A 24,933-nucleotide genomic window follows, 5' to 3' on the forward strand; every position below is an offset into this window, starting at 1 on the left:
TCAGGGTCTTTGTTCCCACCAGCAGATTTGGCACGAAACGTCGAGGTGCTATAGACAGAGCCTTGAATGCCAGCACTCCTCCATCACCAGGCACGTACCACCTACCGGGGGGACCGTGCCGGGCACTGGGTGCGAAGACGTGGTAAAGTGACAGATACAGCCCATGCCCTGGGGGACAGAGTGAAGAAACAAACAACACAGACCGACAAGTCATCACAAGGACGACAAGAACAATGGGGGTGAATTCAAGGGTCAGAAAGGAGAGGACCAGGGAAAAGGCAGAAGTCAGGCTGGGAGGGGACACCAGGCCAGGAGCTGGAGAGACAGCCACTGAGAGAAGACCCTCAGAGCAGCCAGGAACGGGATGGACCAGTGTTGGGATGAAGGAATCAGGAGACAGGAGAAGGGCCAGGACAGCAACCCCGCAAACCCAAACCCAGTTTGCATTTCAACTGCTACTGGAGAGGCACCGAGGGGTTTGAAAGAGAAGTTCATGACCCACTTTCCCGTGTGTGTCCCGTGGTGGCAGCGTGTCCTTGGTGGTCACTGAGAGCAAAGTGAGCCCCGGATCCCCAGCTCCTTCAGTCACTGAGCACCTGGCAGGAGGAAAAGCATTGCCTAAAACTAGAAACATGGTTCCAGCAAACCTGATTCCTTCTCTCTTCCAGGGGAATATGATCTGCTGCAAATGTGTTATTTCTGTGGGTTTGTGGAGTCACACGAGAGCAGCTAATAGCACGGGGACCTGGGCTGTCTGTCCCCAAAGATCTGCTCCATCCCCGTGAGCACGCACCCCGCCAGCCCAGGGCTCTCAAGGAACTCTCCCCGGACAGCTGCACCCAGGATGCTCTTGGAACCCTCCCCGGACAGCTGCGCCCAGGACTCTCCCGGAACTCTCCCTGGACATCTGCAGGGGCTTCCTTAACTGGCTCTGGTCTCCATGCTCTCGCTGCAAGGGACACAGACACCCTTGAGTGTTCTTCGCTCCCTTCCAAGCACCGAGCCCCCGCAGCCCTTCTCCTCGAAGCATCTGCCACATCACACGCTCCTAGGCTCGATTCGTTCAGACTGACTGTGCGAATATGGATTTCTGAACACTTTCCAAGCAGCAAGTTTCAATCTACTGTGTTCATTTTCTCCTGATTATAGTCAAAGCGGCGGTTCGCTTCCCTTAGGAATGGATCCTTTCGCCTGAAGAATCGGGAATGAAAACTTCGGAATTTTTAAAAACCGGAATATTAACTTGATTTTAAAGATCTTTGGGGCGCCTGGGTGGCTCAGTCGGTTAAGTGTCCGACTTCGGCCCAGGTCAAGATCTCACGGTCCGTGAGTTCGAGCCCCGTGTCGGGCTCTGTGCGGACAGCTGGGAGCCTGGAGCCCGCTTCGGATTCTGTGTCTCCCTCTGTCTCTGCCCTTCCCCCACTCACACTGTCTCGCTCTCTCTGCCCCTCCCCAGCTCTCTCTCTCTCTCTCTCAAAAATAAACATTAAATAAAAAACAAAGATCTTAGAAATATTTTAATGCTTAATTGTAATGCTTAATAAAACAGTTTTAAAGAGAAAAACCGGTGAGAGCTCCCTGGAGGAAGACACCGGGCTGTAAGAGCGTGCAGTTACAATGCGTATGCTTGAATGACGGCGTGGTCTTTGTCTCCTGAGCTGACACGGGCCAGGGCAGGGCAGAAACCCAGAGCACAGAGTCAACCAGCCAATACGTAGCAGTGGATTATAAAAAAGTGAGAAGCCACTGAGTGCATACAAAGACTTTAACAGAATAATATGGAGGCAGATTTGCCGAAATACACAGACCTGGGGATCTTATAAACAGGATGACAATATGACTTATGAGCCAAACGGGAGCACTTTTGAGAGGGACAGGGAGTGATATTATAATCACGCCAGGAGTGATCCACGACTGTTGCAAGGAAACTGCTCGTGACCTGTAGACAACAGAGTGAACCACCTTCCCGCCTGGTTACGTAAGCACTAGCATTTTCTGTACAATACATTGTATTCTCTGTAATGGGACGGAATTGCTCTGTGTGGATTTGTGTTTCGTTTAATGCAGGTCTCCATATGACTTAGTGTATACAGTTGGTGCCTTTGGCCAAAACATACCTTGGCAGGGGAGAGAAGGGTTCGTTCGTCCATTCTCTTCTGAAATGTGTACATTGGAAAGTCCAAATGACTGACTGGCAAATACAGAGCTGTCCGCACAAGACGGAAGGGATCCAGTGCTCCCCTACTTTCCGGCATTCAGCACAGAGACCCATCAGAGCTCGACACTGCTTTCAAAGAGCCGCAGAAGAACAGATTCCTTCATGTCACTTAAACTTTTGTGCCCATAAAAGACTGTTTGAAAACACGTCACAGACTCCTCTGCTTGAGTTTAATAATCCCCATTCACCTCATCTCCTTTCTTAAGTTTTTAGCAATCAGGAACCCCTCCCAACCTTCCTTGGGTCCTCCTATCCCTCTTGTGTGCATAAAAATGTGGACATCAGGAGAGACGCGGAGGCAGGTTTTGACGTTGGTGTTTCCTAGGGTGTAGACTAAACGTGGAGGGCAGAGGATGCCAGCTCTGGTGTGGGTCTGTTTTCAAATCCTGGCTCGTGGACACATCAACAGCGTGGCTCTGGTTCGGGGGGCTGGTCCCTCTGACCCCCACTTGTTCCTCTGTAAAATACCAACAACGTCGTCTCCCTTCTACCTGACAAGTTACAGCCGCCGTAACCCCATGAAGATAATCAACCCTTTGTGTTCACCGCACTATTTCCAATATACCCGCACCCCACACGAGATGGACAATCGACCTGACGTCTCACCAGTTAGAAAAGGCGGCTCATCGCGCTGGGTCACATGTCACCTGACGGCTTGTGTGCTCTAACTGCGCTGGCTCACATGTCACCCTACTGCCCGTGTGCTCTAAGCCCACTACTCATCGTCCTCTAGCAGCTGCAACGTCATGCGTTAGGTGACAGGCTTTAGCCAGATGCTTGCATAATATGAGGGTAGACTCTTGACTATACAATCGTGATTTCTGTTCTGGCTTTACTAAGCTTCTTTTCCTTGATAAAGACTTTACTGGGGCACCCGGGGGGCTCCGTTGGTTAAGCGTCCAACTTGGGCTCGGGTCATGATCTCACGGTTCGTGAGTTTGAGCCCCGCGTCGGGGTCTGTGCTGACAGCTCGGAGCCTGGAGCCTGCCTCTGATTCTGTGTCTCCTTCTCTCTGCCCCTCCCCCGCTCGCGCTCTGTCTCCGTCTCTCAAAGATGAATAAACATTAAAAAAATAATTTAAAAAAAGACTTTACTTTTCCTACACAACTGTATTTCATCCCTAGGCTCCACTTGTCTTTTTTGGGCTTGTTCTGTGAACGCTGCTTCCATTTATGAATTTCCTGCTCAAGCAAATGTCGTCCATCCAGGGAGCCCCTAGAGCAGATGATTCACACCCTCAGGGACTCTGCTGTGCAGACGCTGCCAAAAGCAAACTCACTGTCCCCAGGACGAGCCCAAAAGAGTCACTCTGACCTGGCCATGCCTGGCTCTCGGAGACGCGGCATCTGGTCCCAGAATAAAGCGCTGAGGTCCTCTACAGGCACCTGTCTTCACGGTTAGGAGAAACAATTTCTCCTCGAGTTCGGCACAGAGGGGATTTTCTCCCTCCAAGTAGATTATCCTTAATCATTAGGAGGTTAATCATTGTATTTTAAGGACCTCAAACAGTCTATTTAATGGGTGGAGAACATCATTAAAGGACAGTATTTCAAACCAGGAAAAGTTAAAGCTGTTACAAAAAGTGTTTTGTTGGCTAGAAACATAAAAGCTCCTATGAAATGACATTGTTAAGATGGGAAGTCCTGTGATGTCAGGCCCGTCTGCTTCCACATGAGGTCATGGTTGGAATCCACAGAAATAGAAGGAGCTGCGGATCTCATCCGGGCAACCCCACAGACAGGCAAGCACCTCCCCCCAGAGAAGGACAACGCGAGGGTCACCGAGTGCTAATAAGATATGTCCGCGTAGGTGTCCATGCTGAGTTATTGAGGCTTATTTATTTGTTTGTTTGCTTTTGTGAGAGAGTGGGGGGGAGGGGCAGAGAGAGAGGGAGAGAGAGAAAATTCCAAGCAGGCTCCCCACTGTTAGTGCAGAGCCCAACTTGGGGCTTGATCCCAATACCCTGTGATCATGACTTGAGATGAACTCAAGAGTCTGATGTTCAGCCTACTGAGTCACCCAGGTGCTCCAAGGCTCATTTATGAATTAGTTTTTCCAAGTTCTTACCAAGGTTTTTTTTTTTTTTTTCTGTATGAAAGCATATAGTTCCCTTGGAACCCACAAACTCAATTTGCATGCTATTAATTTGAAAATTTCATTTTCCCCCTTTTCATACGTTTACTGTTGCCCCAATTTCATTGCCAATTTCTTAAAGGCAAGTTTTACAGCTTCTCTATTTTAGTCATTGACCATTAAACATTTACCATCCTTCCTTACAGTAATCATTTAATAAGCGTTATTAACGATTAGTATTTTAATGCATCAAAGCTGTTAAGGTCTTTCTCTAAACACATAAATTTGTTCTAAGAGAGATTTGGGCACGAGGGGATAAATCTGATGTTGAAACTTACATTCATTACCACACACATAACTCAATGCTTCAAATTCCTCCAGAACACCATCCAATCGATCGCATTGCCTCTGACAACTGACTGAATAAATAATGGTTGAAAATGAGTGTCTAAATGAGAGACAAAGGAAGAGTTTTTTCACATGTTTGGGACGGAATCAGTTTCAAACATACAAATCTATTTTTTTTTTTTTTAATTCTGGGTTACAAGTCGTACGGCATGTTCCCATGGGGTAACAACATCATTCCTATTTCTACTATTTTGAAACGCGCTTCTCTCCCAATCATTCAACAAATACTAACAGGGCATCAACTGTGTTTCCAGCACAAAGTGAGATACCCAGGGCACAAAGATGGCACACATATCATTCCTGCGCTTGAGCAATTCAGAAACTTGGGGGTGAGGGGTGGACGCAGACGCCAACGACTCATCCAGTAATTCATTCATTTAAAAGATATTTATGGGTGTCGGGGCACCCAGGTGGCTCAGTCAGTTGAGGCTCTTGATTTTGGCTCAGGTCACAATCTCACAGTCATGGGTCGTGAGATCAAGCCCGCGTCAGGCTCTGTGCTGAAGCCTGCTTAAGATTCTCTTTCCCCCTCTGCCCCTTCCTTGTTCTCTCGCTCTCAAATAAGAAAAAAAAATTACGGTGTTTACTATGTGCCAAGCACTGTTGAAAGTATGCAGGACACATCAGTGAACAAAACACATCAGCCCAGCCATTGGGGAACCTCCATTCTAGGGGAGGAAGGAGACAAGCACTAAACGGCATAAGAGTTAAGGATAAAAGCTGAGCATGATAAGGGGGACAAAGCGGGCAAGATGGGAGAGACCATCACTTCAAATAAAGTGATCGGGGGACATCCCATAGAGAAGTCCCATCTGAGCAAAGACTGGAAGGAGCTAAGCCAGTTGGCCAGCTGGATCTTGGGGGGTAAAGAGCTTTCTATATAGAACAGGAGCCAGCAAACTAGTCTTCCGGCCAATCCTACCCACTAACTATAAATAAAGTATTATGAGCACGCAGCCACCTGTGATCAGGTAAGCACTGGCAATGGCTGCGATGAGGACAGAACTGAAAAGCTCCAATGGGGACAAAGTTGACTGCAAAGCTTGAGATGCTTATTCTCTGGCTCTTCGCGGATCTCTGGGAAAGAGCAGAGAGCCAGCGGCACGTTGCAACATTTAAGAGGCCAAAACAGAGGGAGCAAGGGGTGGGAAGGAGTGAGGACACAGGAAACAGGAGGCCACGGGTCGGGCTTCGGCCTTCTCTGCAGGTGGAATGGGACCCTGTGGGTTTCCGGCAAGAGAATGTCCGAGAGCTCCAACACAGTCCTGCGTAATGCCAAGAAGGGATGGGAGGTCCAACCGAAACTCTAACTAGAGCTAAGAGGGGCCAGGATCTGGGAGGAGGCAAGGGAAGTGAGGAATGCATGGGTAGCGTGTGCAAAGGAACGTGGTGAGGAAGGCACGCCCTTCACACTTGTCCCTCAAGGATACCAACCGTGCACATGGAGGCAGTAGGAGGAGTCGGGGCAGAAAGAGCAGGTGCAGCCGGACCGCACAGGCTGCGAAAGAGAGAAGAGGCAAACCGGGTGAAAGTGTCCGTAGCCAGCCAGCTCCCCTGCTCCACGCCAGCCCTTGCTGAGAGAACGTCTCACCAGCCGGGACTTGCTGCACAGGTGCAGGGGTGCAGCTAAGACACCCCTTCATTGGGGTACACTCACAGTGTTGGGGGTGTAATAAGAAACTGTATCTGGAACTCTGGTATTTCATCCAAGGGGCTTAACTTGCTCAAGGAAAATTGCTGCAACTATGGCAGGTGCTTGCGCTAGGTCCCTGGGGACATTTGAGGCTTGGTGGGTCCTTACTCAGGGCTCCTTGTATCCTGGCAGGAAGTGAGCCTGGACAGCCCAATGTCACCATCTGGCTGAAGATAAACCCTGAAGCACAGAGGTTCCTGAGGGGCCGGGTGGCCAAAGGTCCCTGGCCTGTTGTGCTCTGTCTACATGTCGTGAAATCCCTTTGTGCCTGTGTGCTTAGACCGGAGCGTCAGTGCACTTGTTTCTGTTAAGGCTTCACTACAGTCCTTAGAGGGAATAGTTCCGACTCAGGATAAGCGAGATCCAATCCATTTCAGTATGCTGCCTAGCAGGGGGCACTCCTGCCCCAGAGATCATGGGATGGAGGAGAGAGGCACCGTGGACAGAGAAGGTATAAGTGGACGCAAGGAAGAAACAGATGACAAACAGCTGTGCCTTCGGTAAAGCGAAGACAGCACTGTGTGCTTAGTCAAGGAGACTAAGGAGTGGGCAGAGGATGTACCCACCCCTAGCACAGACAGAGAGGTAGGACTCCCATCAGAAATAAGGTGCAGGAGCTTAAGATGTCAACATTTGAGCATTTCCTGATCAGGGCACCGTTAGAGCTTGAATAGGATCCGCCCTTCCCCTCAAAAAAGAAATGTTGGAAGTCTTCACCTTCAGTACCTGTAAATGCGATCTTACTTGGAAACAGGGTCATGATAGATAGGATTAGTTGAGATGAGGTCACACTGGAGTATGGGGGGCCCCCTAATCCAGTACGACCGGTTCTTACATGAAGGTGGCCAAGTGAAGATGCAAAGATACACAGAGACAAGACCATGTGAACACAGAGGCAAAGACTGGAGTGATGTGATCCTAAGCCAGGGGATACCTGGGGCCACCAGAGCTGGAAGAGGCAAGGAAGGGTCCCCTCCCAGAGTCTTCGAAGACCACCAAGTTTTCCCAATATAAAGTAACTAGCTGAACTATGGAAAGGGCCCCGTCTGTGTGTGGGCAAGTGGTCCTGGGCACAAATTGATCCCCAGCACCGAATCTGAACACAAAAATTGTGCCGATCATAGTTAATAGGTACTATCTATTTTCCACACCTCGCCTGCTGAGACCCTTCTCTCTCTCCAAGCAAAAATGTTGGCCCAAACCGAAGAATCTCTAAAACAAAGAAGCGAGCTCTGGTTATCATCATATGTGAGTAGCTGTTAGTGGAGTGACCATCTGAGATGTGTAAGTCATAAGCCCTGTTGCTTTACTTCTGTGAGTGACCATCACGAAACCACATCTTCAGTCAAAAGGCCCCGGGATTCCCACGCCCCAAAGTGGGAGCTCGGATGTGGAGGGAGCTGCCTGCCGACCCCGCGTGAGAGGCTTGTGCCTCCTCAGCGGGCAGGTCGTGGTCTGTACATTCTCCACCGAGCACACCAGCTCTGGGTTTCCCAGCACACCTGCTCACCACTCGTGCAAATAAATCCAAACCTCTGATCTCCATTTGTCCCCTCCGTGCCTTGATTCTCAATCAGCTGAAAACTCTGGAGAGGAATGTAAGAGCCTCACTGAACGGGTCCCTAAAATCACAACCGGAAATAGGACCCCTTCTTGATACGGCAGCACTAACTCTGTTTTCAGCTTGTTTGGTAAAACGATGGAAGTCCTCCCTCAAGAGGAAGAAATCTAAGGCCACAGCAAAACAAAAAACAAGAAAACAACAACGAAAAAAGGAAGGGATAACAGGTACAGCAACGATCTCAAATGAAGAAGGAAAATCACTCTGGAACACAGCGGAAAAGAACTGAGACAAGGGTGTCTGGTCAAGAAGGAAGGAGAAGACGGGATGTAAAGTATGGATTCCAGGCAGGCCAGTGAGGACAGATGTCCCTGCATCCAGGCAGGCCAGTGAGGACAGATGTCCCTATATCCAGGCTCAGTGTGGGGACAGATGCAGAACTGTGTGCGGTTAAGGGCCAGAATCTATCCTGGATGAAAGGTCAGTCGGAGCAGAAAACCAGGGTCAACCAGGAGTAGAAACAATATCTTGGGGTTCAGTAGAAGGCGGCAGTGCCCCAACAGGACACAGGAGATGGAAGCAACACTCAACACGCAGGAACTCTCTGCTCTCTGCCCCGAGAGGGGGGGCCTTCCTTGGTGGGTGGGTGGGGGTGGGTGGAGCTGAGGGCAGCAGACCATTCGGTGTCCTGGGGACGAAGATGAGAAGGTGGGCTGAGGGACAGTTCCACCATGTTTACCTCGGACTTATTTTCCATCGCTGCCATTGTTGGATTATATCACATATAAACAGCAGCACATTGGAGGAACCCAAAACATTACTCAGTATGCTCGACAAATAATGACGGCATGCCCACAGTGACTATGGTAAGCAGTTAGGTCCCCCACTGCCCTTCTCAGGTCACCTGACGATCAGACAGAAAGGGTTCCGCACAGACATTGACAGAATCTGACCATCTGATCAGCCAGTGGGTATCTGAGTCACGTGCAAAGGAACAGCCAATGTTTGTAACTCATGCCGTGACCTGAATTATGTTTCCAGGATACTCTTCAGGGGGTCACTTTTGGGGGGAAAAAAAGAGAGACAGTAGATGGTATTCCTGATTACTTTTTGCTTTGTTTTGAACGAACTCTAATTACAGTGCCTTTGGTTGGGGGCAGGTAATTTTGATTTTTCACTGGAAACTTTGCTTGGCCAGAAAAATCAACAAATGACTAGAAAGAGGAACTTTAAGCTCCACAGATGAAAGCTTCAGGGCCTGAAGGGGACTGAAACCAGTTCAACAAAAATAATGTTAATGAAGAAAAGCTAGTTACGGCTTCAGTTTAGGAAAACAACTCATGTTGCCCTCCGGAAGCACATTACTGGAAACGCATTCAACTTACTGGAGAAAGTTGATGAGGACGTTCTCTTTTCTACAAGGGAGTTCTTCAAAGGCAAATTGATGGTTGGTTTGACTACATTATTTGGCAAAATGCTTGCGTCCTGTTTGTGTACACATATACACATAAATACACATCAATAATGAGCCTAAGCCGGTGATTCTCAACCACAGGCACCACCCCGCCAAGAGAGATTTGGAAAGTTCTGGAACTTTCTTTATTGGCACAATGAGGTGGGGGGAGGGAATGCTATTGCATCTAGTGGGTATCAGCCAGAGATACTGAGAACCACCTTCTGATAACGAGGAAAGCCTCCCGCCACACACACATCAAAGAATTATCTGTTCCAAAACGTCAATAGTGCGGAGGTTGGGAAATTCTGGTCCCCATAATTTGCTTGTACTTGACAAAAGGCCAGTAAATCTTCATAGAACTCGAAAGCTCAAAATAAGAAAAAGTATAATGGTAAGCTCAAGACTTCGTCTTCGTACAAACTGTCAGAGGGATGACAGGTGGTACATGGATCTATCCATTTAACACTGTGTGTGTGTGTGTGTGTGTGTGTGTGTGTGTGTGTGTGTGTGTCGTCACATTGACACATGAACATACACACATACAGAGGGATGAATTTCAGCTGGCACACGAGGACATCGTACAAGGTCAACCTCTATTCAGATGGTTGGTAGCACCTTCTCTCTGCTTAGTGAGGAGGTGACCAACTTCTAGTCCAGGATTGAAAGGACGTCTTCTAGGGTCTTCTAGGGGTTTCTGGTTTTGCAGAAAAGAAAAGAAAAGAAAAGAAAAGAAAAGAAAAGACAAGACACAAGGAATACGGCCTCTTCTCCTACTGGATATCGTCATATCTGGATGCAGTGCCTGAAAATGGAGCACTGACTACCCATCCACCCCCAGCGGAGCCAGCCCGAGGACCACACGGAACACTGGACGGCAGGGACACATCAGTGACGAGGCTAGGGTGCTTACTGACTTCTCGAGCCACTGAGGGAAGGAACTCTGAAGACACCTACCCCAAAGTTCTATTTGTGTGACTTGACAGCCTTTTTTCTGACACTGATCAAGCTCTTTGGAGCCACCTGTGGCCAAACACATTCTCTTACACGGTGTCTGAAAATTCCATAAAATGCTTGTAATTCCCCTTTTTTACATTTATGATAAGTTAAGAAAGAATGTATATGGATGTACAGATATCTCTGATACAACATCAAATTTCCTGAACTTCAAACAATAGCCTAAAAAGCAGCCTAAGGTCCATGAATAGTCATGTCAACATTAGCCCCATTATTCTGGTCCACAGTGTTGACCGTATCTCTTCCCTCCTCCTACTACAGAGCCACATACAATGCCCTTCCACACAGATGTACAAAACAAGTTATATTTGGTTTCTTTAGAAAATGAAGAAACTGGCGCCTGGGTGACAGCTGAGCAACTGACTCCTGATTTTGGCTCCGGTCATGATCTCACAGTTCATGAGATCGAGCCTCACGTCGCGCTCTGTGCTGACAGTGCATGGAGGCTGTCGGGATTCATTCTCCCTCTCCCTCACTCTCTGACGCTCTCGCTTTCTCTCTCTCAAAATAAATAAACGTTTAAAAAAGAAAATGAAGAAATTGTTTGTCTTCAGAAGCTGTGAGTTTGCTTTCAAAGCATGAAGTAACCAGGCATTACAGACGAAGGAGGTGGGGAATCAGCCATGCCGGTAACACTCACCATTAAGCCATTTGGAGTTGTACTGTGCCGTGCGGAGAGGAGGTAAGATGCCCAGACTTCGGTAAATGGCAGGATCCCGTCCGGGAAAATCCATGGCTGTTGCAGCGTAGAGCTCCCCGCCGGCCGTGAGAAGAGCCGTGGAATTGTGCTGGGGACTGTAGGGACAGCGGGCCATGCCACTGATCTGATCATGGATTTCGGTCAGGTTGCTCAACTACGGGCAAGGGCAAGACAGAGGAAACCAATTATCGCTCGTGAAAGCCCTTTAATGATGTTAATGGATTAGGTCCTCCTGAACTGCAAATAAGGCATGGTGCAACAAACTCTCTGGGGCTCAGGGTAAGACACGACAAACGTTCACACTCCCGTGCTGATGGCAACATCCGGCGGAGGACGTGGACAGAGAATCCACCCGTCATCTCCCTCACTGTCCCCTCAGAGTGGCTGGACAGGGTGCCAGTGAATTCACAAATACCAAGTTAAGACTTCTGTGTGTGGGTTCTGTTTATAATGCATGGGCACCGCAGATCTTTCCACTTTAATGAAGCAAATTTCAGTATTTATATTAATAGAAACCACAATAAAGATTAAGCACAAATGTATCACTGTAAGTGAATTCAAACGTTATGAATAGCCCCAAACTGTGCTCACAGGTAAGGGTGCATGCTATTTTGTACCCCATAGCCCCAATTTCCGAGACTCTACTGTGTCAGTTTTCGGACAGACAACTCTGTGTCTTGCAGGCCATCGGCTGTGAACCCGGCTTCCCAGATGCTGGATTCCCAACCAATCACTGAACGAGAAAAGTTCCTAGGACAACAGGGACCAAAGGACAACCACCACATGGGGTAGATGTCAGGGTTACATAACCGAGTAGGTGCAAAGCGTTTAGAACGGGGTGTGATCCTCCTTGTCGTCCTCCCTATATTTCCAATAACTGAATGTTAGCTTGGAAATATTGCAGATGAATAAATTCAGGCTTTGAGAGGAGTCATGTGACCAGGAAATTAACATCATGGTAATTCTTCATTATGCTCCCTGTGGAACACCCAGACCAATATCTCGAACTAGGAAGACGGCCCATGTGCTCTGACCTACAGGTGTAAGACGCAGGTGCCGGAAATTCCTCTGTCACAGGACAGGTTGAAAGAAAAAGGAAAAGGACAGGTTGGAACTTCACTTTGCCTAGGGCTTCATTCGTTTGTTTGCTTGTTTTAATTTTTTTTGATGTTGCTCTCATCCAACTTGTAAATTCTATTTTCTTCCTTTGGATTATGATTTTTAGGCCCTTTTATATACTTAGCAGTATCTCTATAATAAATCAAGATAAATGAAGAGCATGTTGAGGATTTGTGTTCAGGATCACTGGTGGGGATAGAGCTGATAGAAGCAGTTTAGAAACATATTTAAATTTAATTAAACAAGTTATAGTTATGTTCAGCTCTTTATATAATAGATGATGTGATTAGTAATCAATCAATACATTGAACATTGAGTTCGAAAAATATATTTTTTAATTAAAAAATGACTCCTTAGGGAATAGACATACATGTAAAACTACAGTTTTCATAGAATGTTTGGATTTTCCCAGTATTAAATTCTGTCAATGCTCAAAATGAACACCTACCGAGCGGTTGGTGCAGACAGGCGTGAAAGCATTGGTCCCACAGGTAAATAACCGGTCGCCACCCACCAAAAGCACCCGGATGTAGTTCTGACATTCCTCCTGAGAAGGAAAAAAAAAAAATCACAAGAAACATGTTACCAAGTCCTGAACACGAAAGGAATGGTTAATCTGAATATATTCTGATCGGCTAACAAATTAAATGATAATTAACCACTAAAGAGAAAAAGAAAACAAAACAAAAAAAAAAACCTTTTAGATATTGACCAAAAAATGACAACAAAACTGTTAAATAATCTGACCTTCGTTACCTGCATACTACTTGTTCAATAGAAGACATTTATGAAGATAAATATACATTCAATTAAAAGCTCAAAGCATGTGTCTTCTGATGAATGTGGTTTCATTTCGAATTGTACCTGTTAATACTGCAAACCTTAAATCACCTTTGACATGTGTTAAGAGAATAAATAAAAGGAAGCTATGTGGGGCGCCTGGGTGGCGCAGTCGGTTAAGCGTCCGACTTCAGCCAGGTCACGATCTCGCGGTCCGTGAGTTCGAGCCCCGCGTCAGGCTCTGGGCTGATGGCTCGGAGCCTGGAGCCTGTTTCCGATTCTGTGTCTCCCTCTCTCTCTGCCCCTCCCCCGTTCATGCTCTGTCTCTCTCTGTCCCAAAAATAAATAAAAAACGTTGGAAAAAAAAAAAAATTAAAAGGAAGCTATGAGATACTGCTCATGAAACAGTGTCTTAGAAAACTTCTCCAGAACTTTGGGAAAAAAAAAATGTTACAAATGCTTCTCCAAAGGGGTGGGTCACATGTGAAACTCTGGATACAAATTGCAACAAGTTTTACATCAAGTTTTCAAACCGTTGTTACATACGTGGTGAGAATCTATAAATATTTTTGATTCTTTATGCAAAAGTAAAAATGTAATAAGGAAAGGATGCCCAGCAGAAACCCCACGCTGGGTGTTGACCCGGAGTTGAATATGTTTCGTGCTTGCAAAACATGCATAGAAAATCTGGGGCACGGCCATAATAGTGCATGGACTTCTGAGCTACAAAGCCCTTCATTCATTCAGCAAGCATTTACTGATTAGATATCCTCTGGCAGACATGTGCCAGAGGTCACAATCTAAGCACTTAGCAGAAAATGAAAATACAGGGCCATAACAACTAATATGGAACTATCCATAGAACAATGTTACCACCTGGGGAGGGGAGGGGAAGGGAAGAAATGTAGGAAGGCTTCCCAAGGGAGGTGACATCTAATGTAAGTTTTAAAGGAAGAATAGAATTCAGTGAGGCTTCCTGGAGGAAGCGCCATCTGACACTTGGAGGATTTTGCTGACCTAAGGGGGAAAAAAAGACACTCCAGGCAGTGGGAGGGGACCGTGGCAAGGCGCCGTGGCTAGACAAAGTGTGGCATTTTCATTGCAGATGGAAGAGGTAACACATAATCTGAGGAGCCAGACACGGGCCAGTTGTGCCTCATGAATGTGAATTTTACCCAGAAGGTGAAGGGACGCCTCGTGAGCTTGCACTGCTTGCAGTCTGACCTTGACCCAATGTTTGCGGTTGAAGGGCCACTCAGGAATCAATGTGGAAGCTAAACGTGAGATAGGGAGACTACCGTTCGGGAGGCAGGCCAGGAAACCGCTTCCTTAATTGGGTCCCCGGTCATTCAGTGCCTGGACCGGGCGGAAGTGTGAAGGTGCAAAGCCAGGAGGCAGTGAACCAACAGGACGTGGTGAGGAACCAACCGGGTGGACAGAACAGACGCTGCGCGATCCCAGAACGGTTTGAATCACACGCTGCCCCACGTAAGAAGCCCTGCGTTTGTTGGCACAGCAATGCCCTCTCCAATCAAATGGAACCCCAATCTCCACGGGGTGTTGATTTGCCATAACTCAGTCTGCTTGTTGGCCTGGTCACCATGACATTGAAAAGAGCTAAGTTTTGGGATCTCCTCTCTAAATGTAAAGTGAAATGTCAAGGGTAGGTAACTCCCCTAAGACCATTACTAGCAGTGGTAGCAAATGATCACCAGCTGCTAATCTGGACACCCCTTGAGGGGAAAAAAAAATAGTGAAAGACCTAAGTTGAGTATCAGAAGAATTAAGGAGTATAAACAGGAGGCAGTAAATTGGGTAACTGAGAAAGGTATATCAGACGGGGAAGAGGCTTGTTCTGTTCTGTTCTGTTTTTATGACCAAGGAAAGGGCAGAGAGTTCTAAAGGGAAAGAACAAAACAAGACTCCAAGGAGTCACGTGGTTATCCATTCCTAGGCTCAGGGACCACATGGAAGAGGCAGAGGAGGGGTGCAGGGGACCGCCCACATCAGACAGCACAGGGGCACGGGAGTGTGCAAAGACAAGCGTGAAAAACTGAAGCCTAAGCATGTCTGAGGGAGACTCCAAAAAACCAAACAAAAACAAAAACAAACAAACAGACCAACATAACTTTGGAGAACATGGGCTGAGAGGGTTTGATGCCCTCGCAGACAAAACAGACGCAAAACTGACACTGTAATCAATATGAGATGGAAAATTACAAACAATGGAGACAGGTGAGGATTTTATTTGTTCTTTGCTGTGCTTTTAGAATTCTTTCAAGAAGGAGTCTGTGGCCGTTTAAAGCAAGAGACTGACACAAGGTAGAATGTGCCAGAAGCAGTCCTACAGCCGTGAACACAGCCAAGGGTACGATATTCCAAGATCCCGACTGAGAGATGATGCCTACAGACAGGGTGGAGAGAAAGCAAGTGCCTCTAATCAATTATGGGAAGGGAAACAATCATGATAACAAATGGATGTTTATCTTTATCTTCCAAAAGAGAGACAAAGTGAAGAAAGGACTGGAGGTCATTATCATTCATGAAGGCCCATCACAGCCTCGATGAAGCAGGTTAGGGAATGGGATGACCAGCCTGCAGAAGTATGCCAGAGAGGCAGGACAAATCCAACTCCTACTTTTTGTAAATCTTAGAAAAAAGCAAATGGTGGGGGTGGCGCCATATTATTTCAACTGGAACAGAGAATCGTAACAAGCCTGTTCCCGTAAGAATGTGAGAGGGTGCTTGGGGGCTCTATTGTCTCAGAATGGTCACGTGCCCGTGGGCTCCCCTGCTCAGTGAGGATGCAAGGCAGGAGGGAGAAAGATGTCAAGGACCAGGACGATCGGACATGGATGTCTGCACGGTCTTTTTCTCAAGGATGGAGGACAGACCCAGCCTTGCACTGTAAATGGGACCCGACGAGGGTAATGTTCTAGATGAGCTCAGGATCACGCTGGGATGCACCAGATGGAGGAGGAGAGGCGGAGGGAGGAGGAGGTTTGCATTATCACCAGAGAGGCTAGGACAAGGTCGTTTGCCCATTGTGTCCCATAAGAGGAATTTTTGGAGGCATGTGTACTTCTGTGTTTCTTCTTATGTGTCAAGAGCTGAACTCATTTGCCCAAAGTCTGGCTCAGCTCAGCTCAGCTCACAGCCTCCCTGCTTGAACTCCCTTAAAAGTCACCTCATGTTTAATTCACAGACTGATTCAGCTGATTCTAGGAGCAGGTTGGATGTGACCCTAAACAAATAATGCATTCAAGACAATTTTTTAAGAGAAACTGGCATAAGTTCAGACAAAAGAAAAATGTAGAAAATACAGGAATGGAAGAAAGTAAAGGTACTTAGCCTTCTGAGCAGCAGATAAATTTAGGAATCAGAAAGTCAGAATTACCAAGGAAAGGAAATGGCCCGAGTGCCGGGCTCTCCGTAATCAATGTCCTGCTGCAGCCGAGCCTAAGACTCAAATTCTCCTTCCCAGTGGATTGCCTCGTGGGTCACAGGTACACGCCTGGCCATTTCGTGGGTTATTTAAATGTTCTAGAAATACCGTTTGTTTTAAAGTGCAGGCTTGATGTAGAAGTCCTGTTAGGAGATCCTGTTACAGGTTTGTCTTGCAAATTGACTCATCTAAATTTCTTCGAGTTTCCTTTTCTCATCTAAGAATTGTTTTTTTTAATCCCATTTCTGTATTGCAGACGTGGTTTAAGGGAATTAAATGAATTCTGCTTTTCCAAGAAGCCACAGTGCTGATTTCCAAGGATGCTCGAAGCCTGCCACATGGCTTCTGTTGTTGGTAAGGAGGGTCATCAATCTACACTTTGATAATAACACTTGAACATTAAGCAACCCATGTGTGCCTGTGATCCCGCAGGCGGGTCAACCTGTCCTTGACTTCAAAGCAATTCTTATTTGAATTGAGAGCAGGGATGCATAGTTGCTGACTCACTGGAAGAGCTTTCAAGATGGCGGCAGGCCAATGCCCACTTGGTCTCAAGGACCTACGGCCCCGACCCCAGGACAGCAAACACACGGTTTAGGACCATTTTCTCAATGAATTAACTGGTTTTGCCTTATAGAGTTCATCATTTTTTCCCCAAGGGGTATGTTCTGCTTGAAGAAAGAACGTTAACCGTGTAGAAAGATGACCTATAAACAGGGTGGATGTCTCAGCAATCTCCAGCCCACAGCCGGCCCATCGATACTAGGGGTGGAGGGTGAGGACTGGAGCCTGGCAGCATTTATGCTAATCACAGCGCTCCCACTGAAAGCAGAATGTCTCTCTTAGTGATGCATCACCTTTGCAAACATCCAGAGTGCCAAAGAGTAATTGATAGTAACTGCACGTGCCTCTCATGTTCAATGTACATTTATTGAAAGTCACAATGACCACTTGGATCTTGAGAAATTGCATCATCCAATCAGATGCGTGTGTGTGTGTGTATACACACACACACACACATACATGTGGGTATGAGACATATATGTAAGACATATGTGTATGATACACATGTATTATATATGTATATAGCTGCGTACAGATTATAGAAGTTTAAAAGCTTATTTATTTTGAGAGAGAGAGAGAGAGAGAGAGCATGAGCAGGGGAGGGTCCGAAAGAAAGAGAGAGAGTCTCAAGCAGGCTCTGCACTGTGAGCACAGAACCTGACGTGGAGCTTGATCTCACAAGCCACGAGATCACAACCTGAGCTGAAATCAAGAGTCGGGTGCTCAACCGAATGAGCCACCCAGGTGCCCAGAGAAATTTAAATAAATATATGGATGCCAACATATCTATATTTTTAAATCGAGATGTACATACCTATAAGCATATAGATATAAATAGACACATTTGTATATGGATATATATTAACATATCTATTGTATGCTACACAATACATAAGGTATTGACAAATGAAAGTGTATTTATTATGCATATATTTACATAATGTGACTGTTTTCAACTGAACTAACTCCACACAAAACTTGTTGGGGACACCTCAATTTTAAAAAACCCAAACTTGCTGCACAGGATCTATACAGGTTGTTAGCATCTCACCCAAAGAATCCTCAATTTTTGCAGCAATTATATGGAATAAATTCAGGTCTGTAGTGTGCTGCATGCTTTAGGTCAAGAATTCCAAATGCAGGTGCTTTGGGTGAAAAGGTCCAAGCGACCCCCACATGCCACCAGGCTCCTGAGCACGATGGTGCCATGTTTTCTTTCCTGTCCTTGCACAGCTGGACAATGTGGCTAATAGAACCATGGGGGAACCACAGGAAGAACCATACACAGAGCCCTGGATTCCAATCAAAACTCTCCCACTAAGTAATCCTAGGAATTTGGTGTTCAAAGTACTGCGATGAGATCACGAGCAAGAAAACTGAGAATTATAAACTCCGGCTTGTACACCAAGCAGCTCCTGGCGTCCTCGACAGCCCGTGCATTTCCTACAGGGCACGGCGGAAAGGGCTGTGGAGTGACCCCAGACAGACGAGGAACCCGTGTTAGGGCACGGGAGAACTGCCTGTTTGCGTTTAAAATATTTGTTTGATAGACATTTAAATAATTCTCGAAGCCAGTTTCTATACTGGCATTTGAGAAAGAAAGTAATACAACAGACTTTATTCTAAAAAATTTTAGAATACAGAAAAACGGGTTTTTCTTCCTTTTACTGCGTGAAAACGTTTGAGTCGTTGTAGGTAACATCATGCTCTTTCCCCAAAGTGAGCTGAAAAAATTTTTAAGTTTATTTGAGAGAGAGAGAGCACAAGCAGGGGAGGGGCAGAGGGAGAGAGGGGGAGAAAGAGATAATCCCAAGAAGGCTCTGTGCTGTCAGCTCACAGCCAGATGAGGGGCTCGAACTTACGGAACCGTGAGATCATAACCTGAGCAGAAGTCAGATGCCTACCTGACGGAACCACCCAGGCTCCCTGAAAATTTTCCAAGTACAACTGGACTCAAACCTCACAGAGAACTGGCGGCCTCAGTGCCTGCTTTCTCTTCTAAATGGGCCTGAATCAAAGATTTGGTGACATTTTCTTGACCTCCGTCCATGAACGGTCAGTTGAACGGACTACATGTGAAATGGTGCCCGTGTGGGTCCCAGCAATACCGGGAGGCGGGGAAATGTGTCACCTTTCTTGTCCCCTGCCCTGTAGCCAGCTGAGGAATGTTCCCTGCAGGGCGGGGAGCGGGCCGGGGGAACACCGCCCCGCAGCTCAGCCCCCCTCCTCCGCGCCTGGCATGCCGGCTGTGTATACACCACGCTGCACAGACCACTGTTCTTAGGGGAGAGAGAAAACAAACATGCATTCACTCCAAATGGCTGGCATTTTTCTCATTTTCTAGATGTCACATTTTGCATTATTCTTTTCATTTTGGGGAGAAGGGAAACTTTGTAATTCTGTGTGAGTTGTCATAACACCGTGCACAAACAAAAAATACAAAATCGCTGAATTCTCACTTCTAAACTCAGGGCTATTAAGAAAAGCCTGAATTCCACTCCTCCAAACAGATGTTACAACAGGCCTCCTTCATCCATGAGGACACTTTCCAAGACCCCCCAGTGGATGCCTGAAATCACGGTTAGTACCAAGCCCTGTCTATATATAGTATGAGTTTTCCTATACGGTCACAGCTGTGATAGAGTTTCATCTGGAAGCTAGGCACGGTGAGAGGTTACAGCAACAAATAACAAAATACAACAATCATAATAATACACCGTAGTACAAGTTTTGTGAATGTGGGCTCTTGCTCTCTCTCCCTCAAAATATCTTACTGTGTTACAATCTCCCTTCTTCTGTGGATGGTGAGATGCCCACGTGATGAAAAGAAGGGAGGGGAGGGGCGCCTGGGTGGCTCAGCCGGTTCAGCGTCCAACTTCAACTCAGGTCACGATCTCACGGTTCGTGGGTTCGAGCCCCTCGTCGGGCTCTGTGCTGACAGCTCAGAGCCTGGAGCCTGCTTCCGATTCTCTGTCTCCCTCTCTCTCTGCCCCTCCCCCACTCTCTGTCTCTCTCAAAAATAATAAACGTTAAAAAACCTTAAACAGAAAAAGAAGAAGGGAGGTGAATGCCATAGATGCTGTGACGGGGCGTGAGGCCACTACTGACCTTCTGATATATCACAAGGAGGACCCTTTGCTTCGGGACAACTGGCTGTGGGAGACAGAAACTGCCAGAAGCAAAACCGTGGACAAGGGGAGAGCTGTGGCTGAAGTGACTCTGTGAAAATGTTTTCTGATCTGGCCTCTTGAACTGTCAGAACAGGAACGGAAGTTTCGAGATGCCTGGGTGGCCCAGTTAGTTGAGCTGCCGACTCTCGATTTCAGGTCAGGTTGTGATCTCACGGTTCATGGGTTCCAGCCCTGGCGCTGGAACAGCTCGGAGCCTGCCTGGGATTCTCTCTCTCCCTCTCTCTGCCCTTCTCCCACTTGTGCATGCTCTAAATAATTAAATAAATAAATAAATAAATAAATAAATAAATAAATAAATATTTTCAAAAAAGAGGCGGTCTCTCTTGGAAAAAAAAAAGAACAGAGAAATTTGAGTTGTCTGAGTCGTGAATTCAGGGACGAGCCTGGCTGCTCCTTTGCATAGGAAGTGTCCTACTTCCTTCTCTCCTGTGTCCAGCAGCTGGGCTCCAGGCTCTCACCCGATGGCTGCTGTGTCAGGTGCCACTTTAAGAAAGTACCAGAGGGCTCCCGTGTGGCCCAGTTTGGTTACCAGAGGGGCGCCCGGGTGGCTCCGCCAGTTAAGTGTCTGACTTTGACTCAGATCTCAGGATCTCACGGTTGGTGGGTTCGAGCCCTGGGTCGGGCTCTGTGCGGACAGCTCAGAACCTGGAGCCTGCTTCCGATTGTGTCCCCCTCCCTGTCTGCCCCTCCCCTGCTCTCTCTCTCTCTTTCTCAGAAATAAACATTAAAAAAAAAAAAAAGTACGAGTACTGCTAAATGAGAAAAATGAGCAAGTAAAGGAGGACGGAAAGGCTGGATGTCCCTCCTTCTGCTCTCCCCATCCAAAGATCCCCCCCTCCAGGGCTGCTTAGGCTGGTGCCTCGACGCACCCATCACGTTATTTTTCGCACGTGAACTTTTACTGCACACGGGTCGGCTACACAACCGAATTCCATTCCAGCTGAGCACAGGTTGTGCACAAGTGTGTTCGGGCCCATTAATACACTTAGTACAACGCACGAGAGCGTGCGATCTCCCCTCGAGTCCTGGCAGGTGAAACTCATCTTCATCTGTGTTAAGACAGTCTTAAAAAATGCCATCCACAAATGCCGTTTCAATCAATTTACAACTACTGAGAGGTGCCATTGTTTTTAGCCTATTAAAACCAGAAACATACGGAGCTTGAAGGTCTGGTTTTATTTGACAAGGTTCCCTTCACTCACTTGTCTTCTGTGTTTCAGAAAACTCAGCCGAGGGTAGGAATGATTGATCCCTCATGTCAATCAAGTGCCCATCACCTAATGGAAGGAAAAATGGCCTTTCCCCTCTGTTTCTGATTGTCGCTTGCCTCATTTCTAACCTCATGAGCAAACAACCAAGTGGTCATAGCTTAAGGCAAAACATGGGTCAGTTTTGACTCAGCAGAAGCAGTTTTTCACTCTGAGTAGTAATGACCTGCTAGGAAAAGGCTACCACATTGATTCTTATAAAATTATTGACACATAGAATACAAGCAGGAAGAAACGTTGGCTACATTAATAATCCTTAAACACATAAGGAACACAAGGAGACTTATGGCCAAAGAAGGGAAGGACACTTATTTTTTTTTTTTTAATTTTTTAATGTTTATTTATTTTTCAGACAGAAAAAGACAGAGCATGAGCAGGGGAGGGGCAGAGAGAGAGAGACAGACAGACAGACAGACAGAATCCAAAGCAGGCTCCAGGCTCTGAGCTGTCAGCACAGAGCCTGATGCAGGGCTTGAATCCATGGACCGTGCGATCATGACCTGAGTGGAAGTCGGATGCGTAACTTAGCGAGCCACCCAGGTGTCCCTGGAAATTTCTGCCTTCTTTCTCTTTCTTCGTCTCCAAGCATTTCCCTGGCTAAGATTGCATTGTCTTCCTTCCCCTCTTCCTTCTTCCTGGTTATTCAAGTTTTGGAAAACCCAGTGATTAAGTTCGCTAAGACTGCCCTCCATGTCTGACTCTCAAAACCGTTAACTTGAAAGACAGAGAAATGGGCAATGCAAATGGGTAAAATAAAGTGCATAACAGTCTTATCCAAGTACAGACGGTGTGACGATCTTTTACCAGTGCTCACTCCATTCGCCACATTTTCTCCAAGCTCTTGGCTCTGGGATCACATTGGCACAGGGAACCTTTCTTGCTGTTCTTTGTATATCTGTTCTTCTCTCTAACACAGAGTGTGATTCACATTGGAAAGGACCGTACTCCCATAAAGTAAGACCATCACTGTCAGAACGAGACATAATGAGCCCATGTACCAGCTGCAAGAGAATTTCCTAGAGATGATGCGGTGTAACTTTCTCAGAAACAGATTTCTTTGGAGGAAGGAACTCTGCTTTTATTGAGCCCGCCAACTGTGTGGAAGGAGGTCTACCCCGTGCACAGTTGCTCAAGAAATGCATTTCCAACCTTGGCTATAGACTGCTCTTTCCAGGGGCACCTGGATGGCTTAGTCAGGTAAGCATCGGACTCCTGATTTTGGCTCAGGTCATGATCTCCCGGTTCATGGGTTTGAACCCTGCACTGGGGCTCCGCACTAACAGCGGGGAGCCTGCTCGGGATTCTCTCTCTGCCCCTCCCCTGCTTGTGTTCTCTCTCAAAATAAATAAATAAATAAACAAACAAACAAACAAACAAAAAAACAAGCATTGTGTGTGTGTGTGTGTGTGTGTGTGTGTGTGTGTGTGTGTGTGATATTCAACTGCTCTTTCCTTAGAAACTTGGGGATGCAAATTTTCATATGGAAAGAGAAGGGGTGGGTAGCAGACAGAGAGAGAGAAGGAGTTTATTTTATACATAGGTTAAGATGAATTTATAAAGAAACCTCACAATTTCTGATGTAATAATTTTATTTATCAAATGGTCACTTCATGGAATTAGCTCTAAGATATGATGGGGGGGGAATCGAAATGTTACTTCAAACATTCAGGCCCATATTTTTCTGAATGATATTACGGCCAATTGATTTCATGTCACAGCCTAATGATTAATTGTGCAAATCCGATTGGATCTTATAGTCCAAATCCTTTTTGGAAACCGTGGTTAATCTTGATTTAAATATTAAAGCTTTGAGAATCTACTGTACCTATATTTTGCATCTTGCTTGTTTCCAATTTCCATGGCACTATCATCAGGAATGGCCTTCATATTAAAATGCCCCACATATATTCCTTCCAACAGGTGGCCACACCCTTCCTTATGCACACGCTCCTTACCTTTGATTTGCCCTTACTGTAACAGGCCTTCTTGGTGACTTCGTCACAGCCCCACTCCACAGCCTGTAGGAAACACCAAAATGACAGCACTTGTTACGGTTTTGACTGAATAAACGGGAAAAAATAATAAGCCACCAGTACTCAGATAAGGAAATGTGGGCATACCGTGGAGCTAGGAAGAATTTACACTAAATCCACGAAATTCACTCATAGGGGCTTATACCTAGCTTTGAAATCAAAGCCTTTTAAAGGACTGGTCCCCTAAGCATTTGCATGTAAGCGGTAACAGTGTGATAGTTAGACCCATCACTGTAAGCAGGCAAGGAGTGGGTGTCACTTGAGTGAAACTGTCACTTGAGTGAAATTCACAGGATAGATCCGCAGCATGCGGAAAAGCCAAGCCTCGAAACAAAATGATCTGAATACTCATTTGGACATTTGTGTTTTCTCTTAATAGTATGTCATTTATCAATATTCAAAGATAATGGGGCAAGGATGATTTTGCATATCCTTAGTCCCAAGATCCATATATAAATGATGAATAGTCAATAAAGCAAACAGCGCAGGCAAAGAACTACTTCACCTGATGCCAGTAATTTTCATACTGTTATCAGGTCTAACTAAACACTTAGAGCTGCAGCCCGTGGGCATTTTTCCCCAAACTTTCCAAATTGAACTCACAGTGATCAAATTGATACGCCTACTTTCACACGGCTGCCGACTCACAAAGGGAACCTGTGATTAGTTGAGATAGTATACAGTGTTGATTTCAGCGGAAGAAATGATGCCTGCACACGTTAACCATCTACATGCTGAGACTGTGAATCATTTCTTTGAACAGACTGAAGCATCTGAGTTGTTTATCTTTTGCCTTCCTGTCGGTTTGTGTTTCATCCTACTATGAGAGCTGGAATTTCCAGAAAATTTAGGATTTCTGAAGAACCAGTTAAATCATTATCAGGGAAAAAAATTTACGCAAGGGACAATTTTTTGTTAGTGTGAGCCAATGTGAGACAATATAGTAAACAAAGCCAAAAATAAGCTACTGTCCAATATTAGGAAGGAGAATAATGGCTTCAGTCTTTCTTCTAGAAAGGAGACATTTTTCAATTCTCCTAAACCTAGGAGAATAACAGAGTAATGGTAGCAGCATAATCTAGTATCGACTGTCCTCCAAAGAATGTTACATAACAGAGACTAAAGCACAAAACACTGCAACTTGTATAATTTATCTTTCTTGGCAAATATGAGTCCATAAGAAAAGTATTCTAAAGAGAACCCCCTCAGTGTCTTTCAAACAGAAACAATACTATAACTGTTTCCTCTCGGGTGGACTTAGAGATTTTTGTGGGTGTCAACATCTGATAAGAGAATTCGTTAATTCTTTCCGTGATTTCTTCCTGTTCATAATGTTGAAAGGCAGCAATAAAGTCACAGCTAGTCAGGATCTGATGCGAACAAATGACTTGAATTCCCTGCTAGGATGAC

At 46.2% G+C, this 24,933-nt stretch overlaps 1 protein-coding gene across 10 annotated transcripts in view; it reads right to left on the bottom strand.

The window, feature by feature from the left end:
* Positions 1-24,933, bottom strand: part of SEMA5A (semaphorin 5A) — a 478,983-nt gene that overhangs the window by 158,220 nt on the left and 295,830 nt on the right. For all 10 annotated transcript variants that reach the window (XM_058715471.1, XM_058715413.1, XM_058715424.1 and 7 more), the window contains 3 exons: positions 23,446-23,508; positions 12,691-12,789; positions 11,064-11,277 (listed from right to left, as the gene is read on the bottom strand). In XM_058715471.1, the coding sequence (XP_058571454.1) occupies positions 11,064-11,277; positions 12,691-12,789; positions 23,446-23,508 (376 nt within the window). The remainder of the gene's footprint in view (positions 1-11,063; positions 11,278-12,690; positions 12,790-23,445; positions 23,509-24,933) is intronic.

Source organism: Neofelis nebulosa, chromosome 1 (assembly GCF_028018385.1).
Source record: "Neofelis nebulosa isolate mNeoNeb1 chromosome 1, mNeoNeb1.pri, whole genome shotgun sequence".
Lineage (NCBI taxonomy): Eukaryota > Metazoa > Chordata > Mammalia > Carnivora > Felidae > Neofelis > Neofelis nebulosa.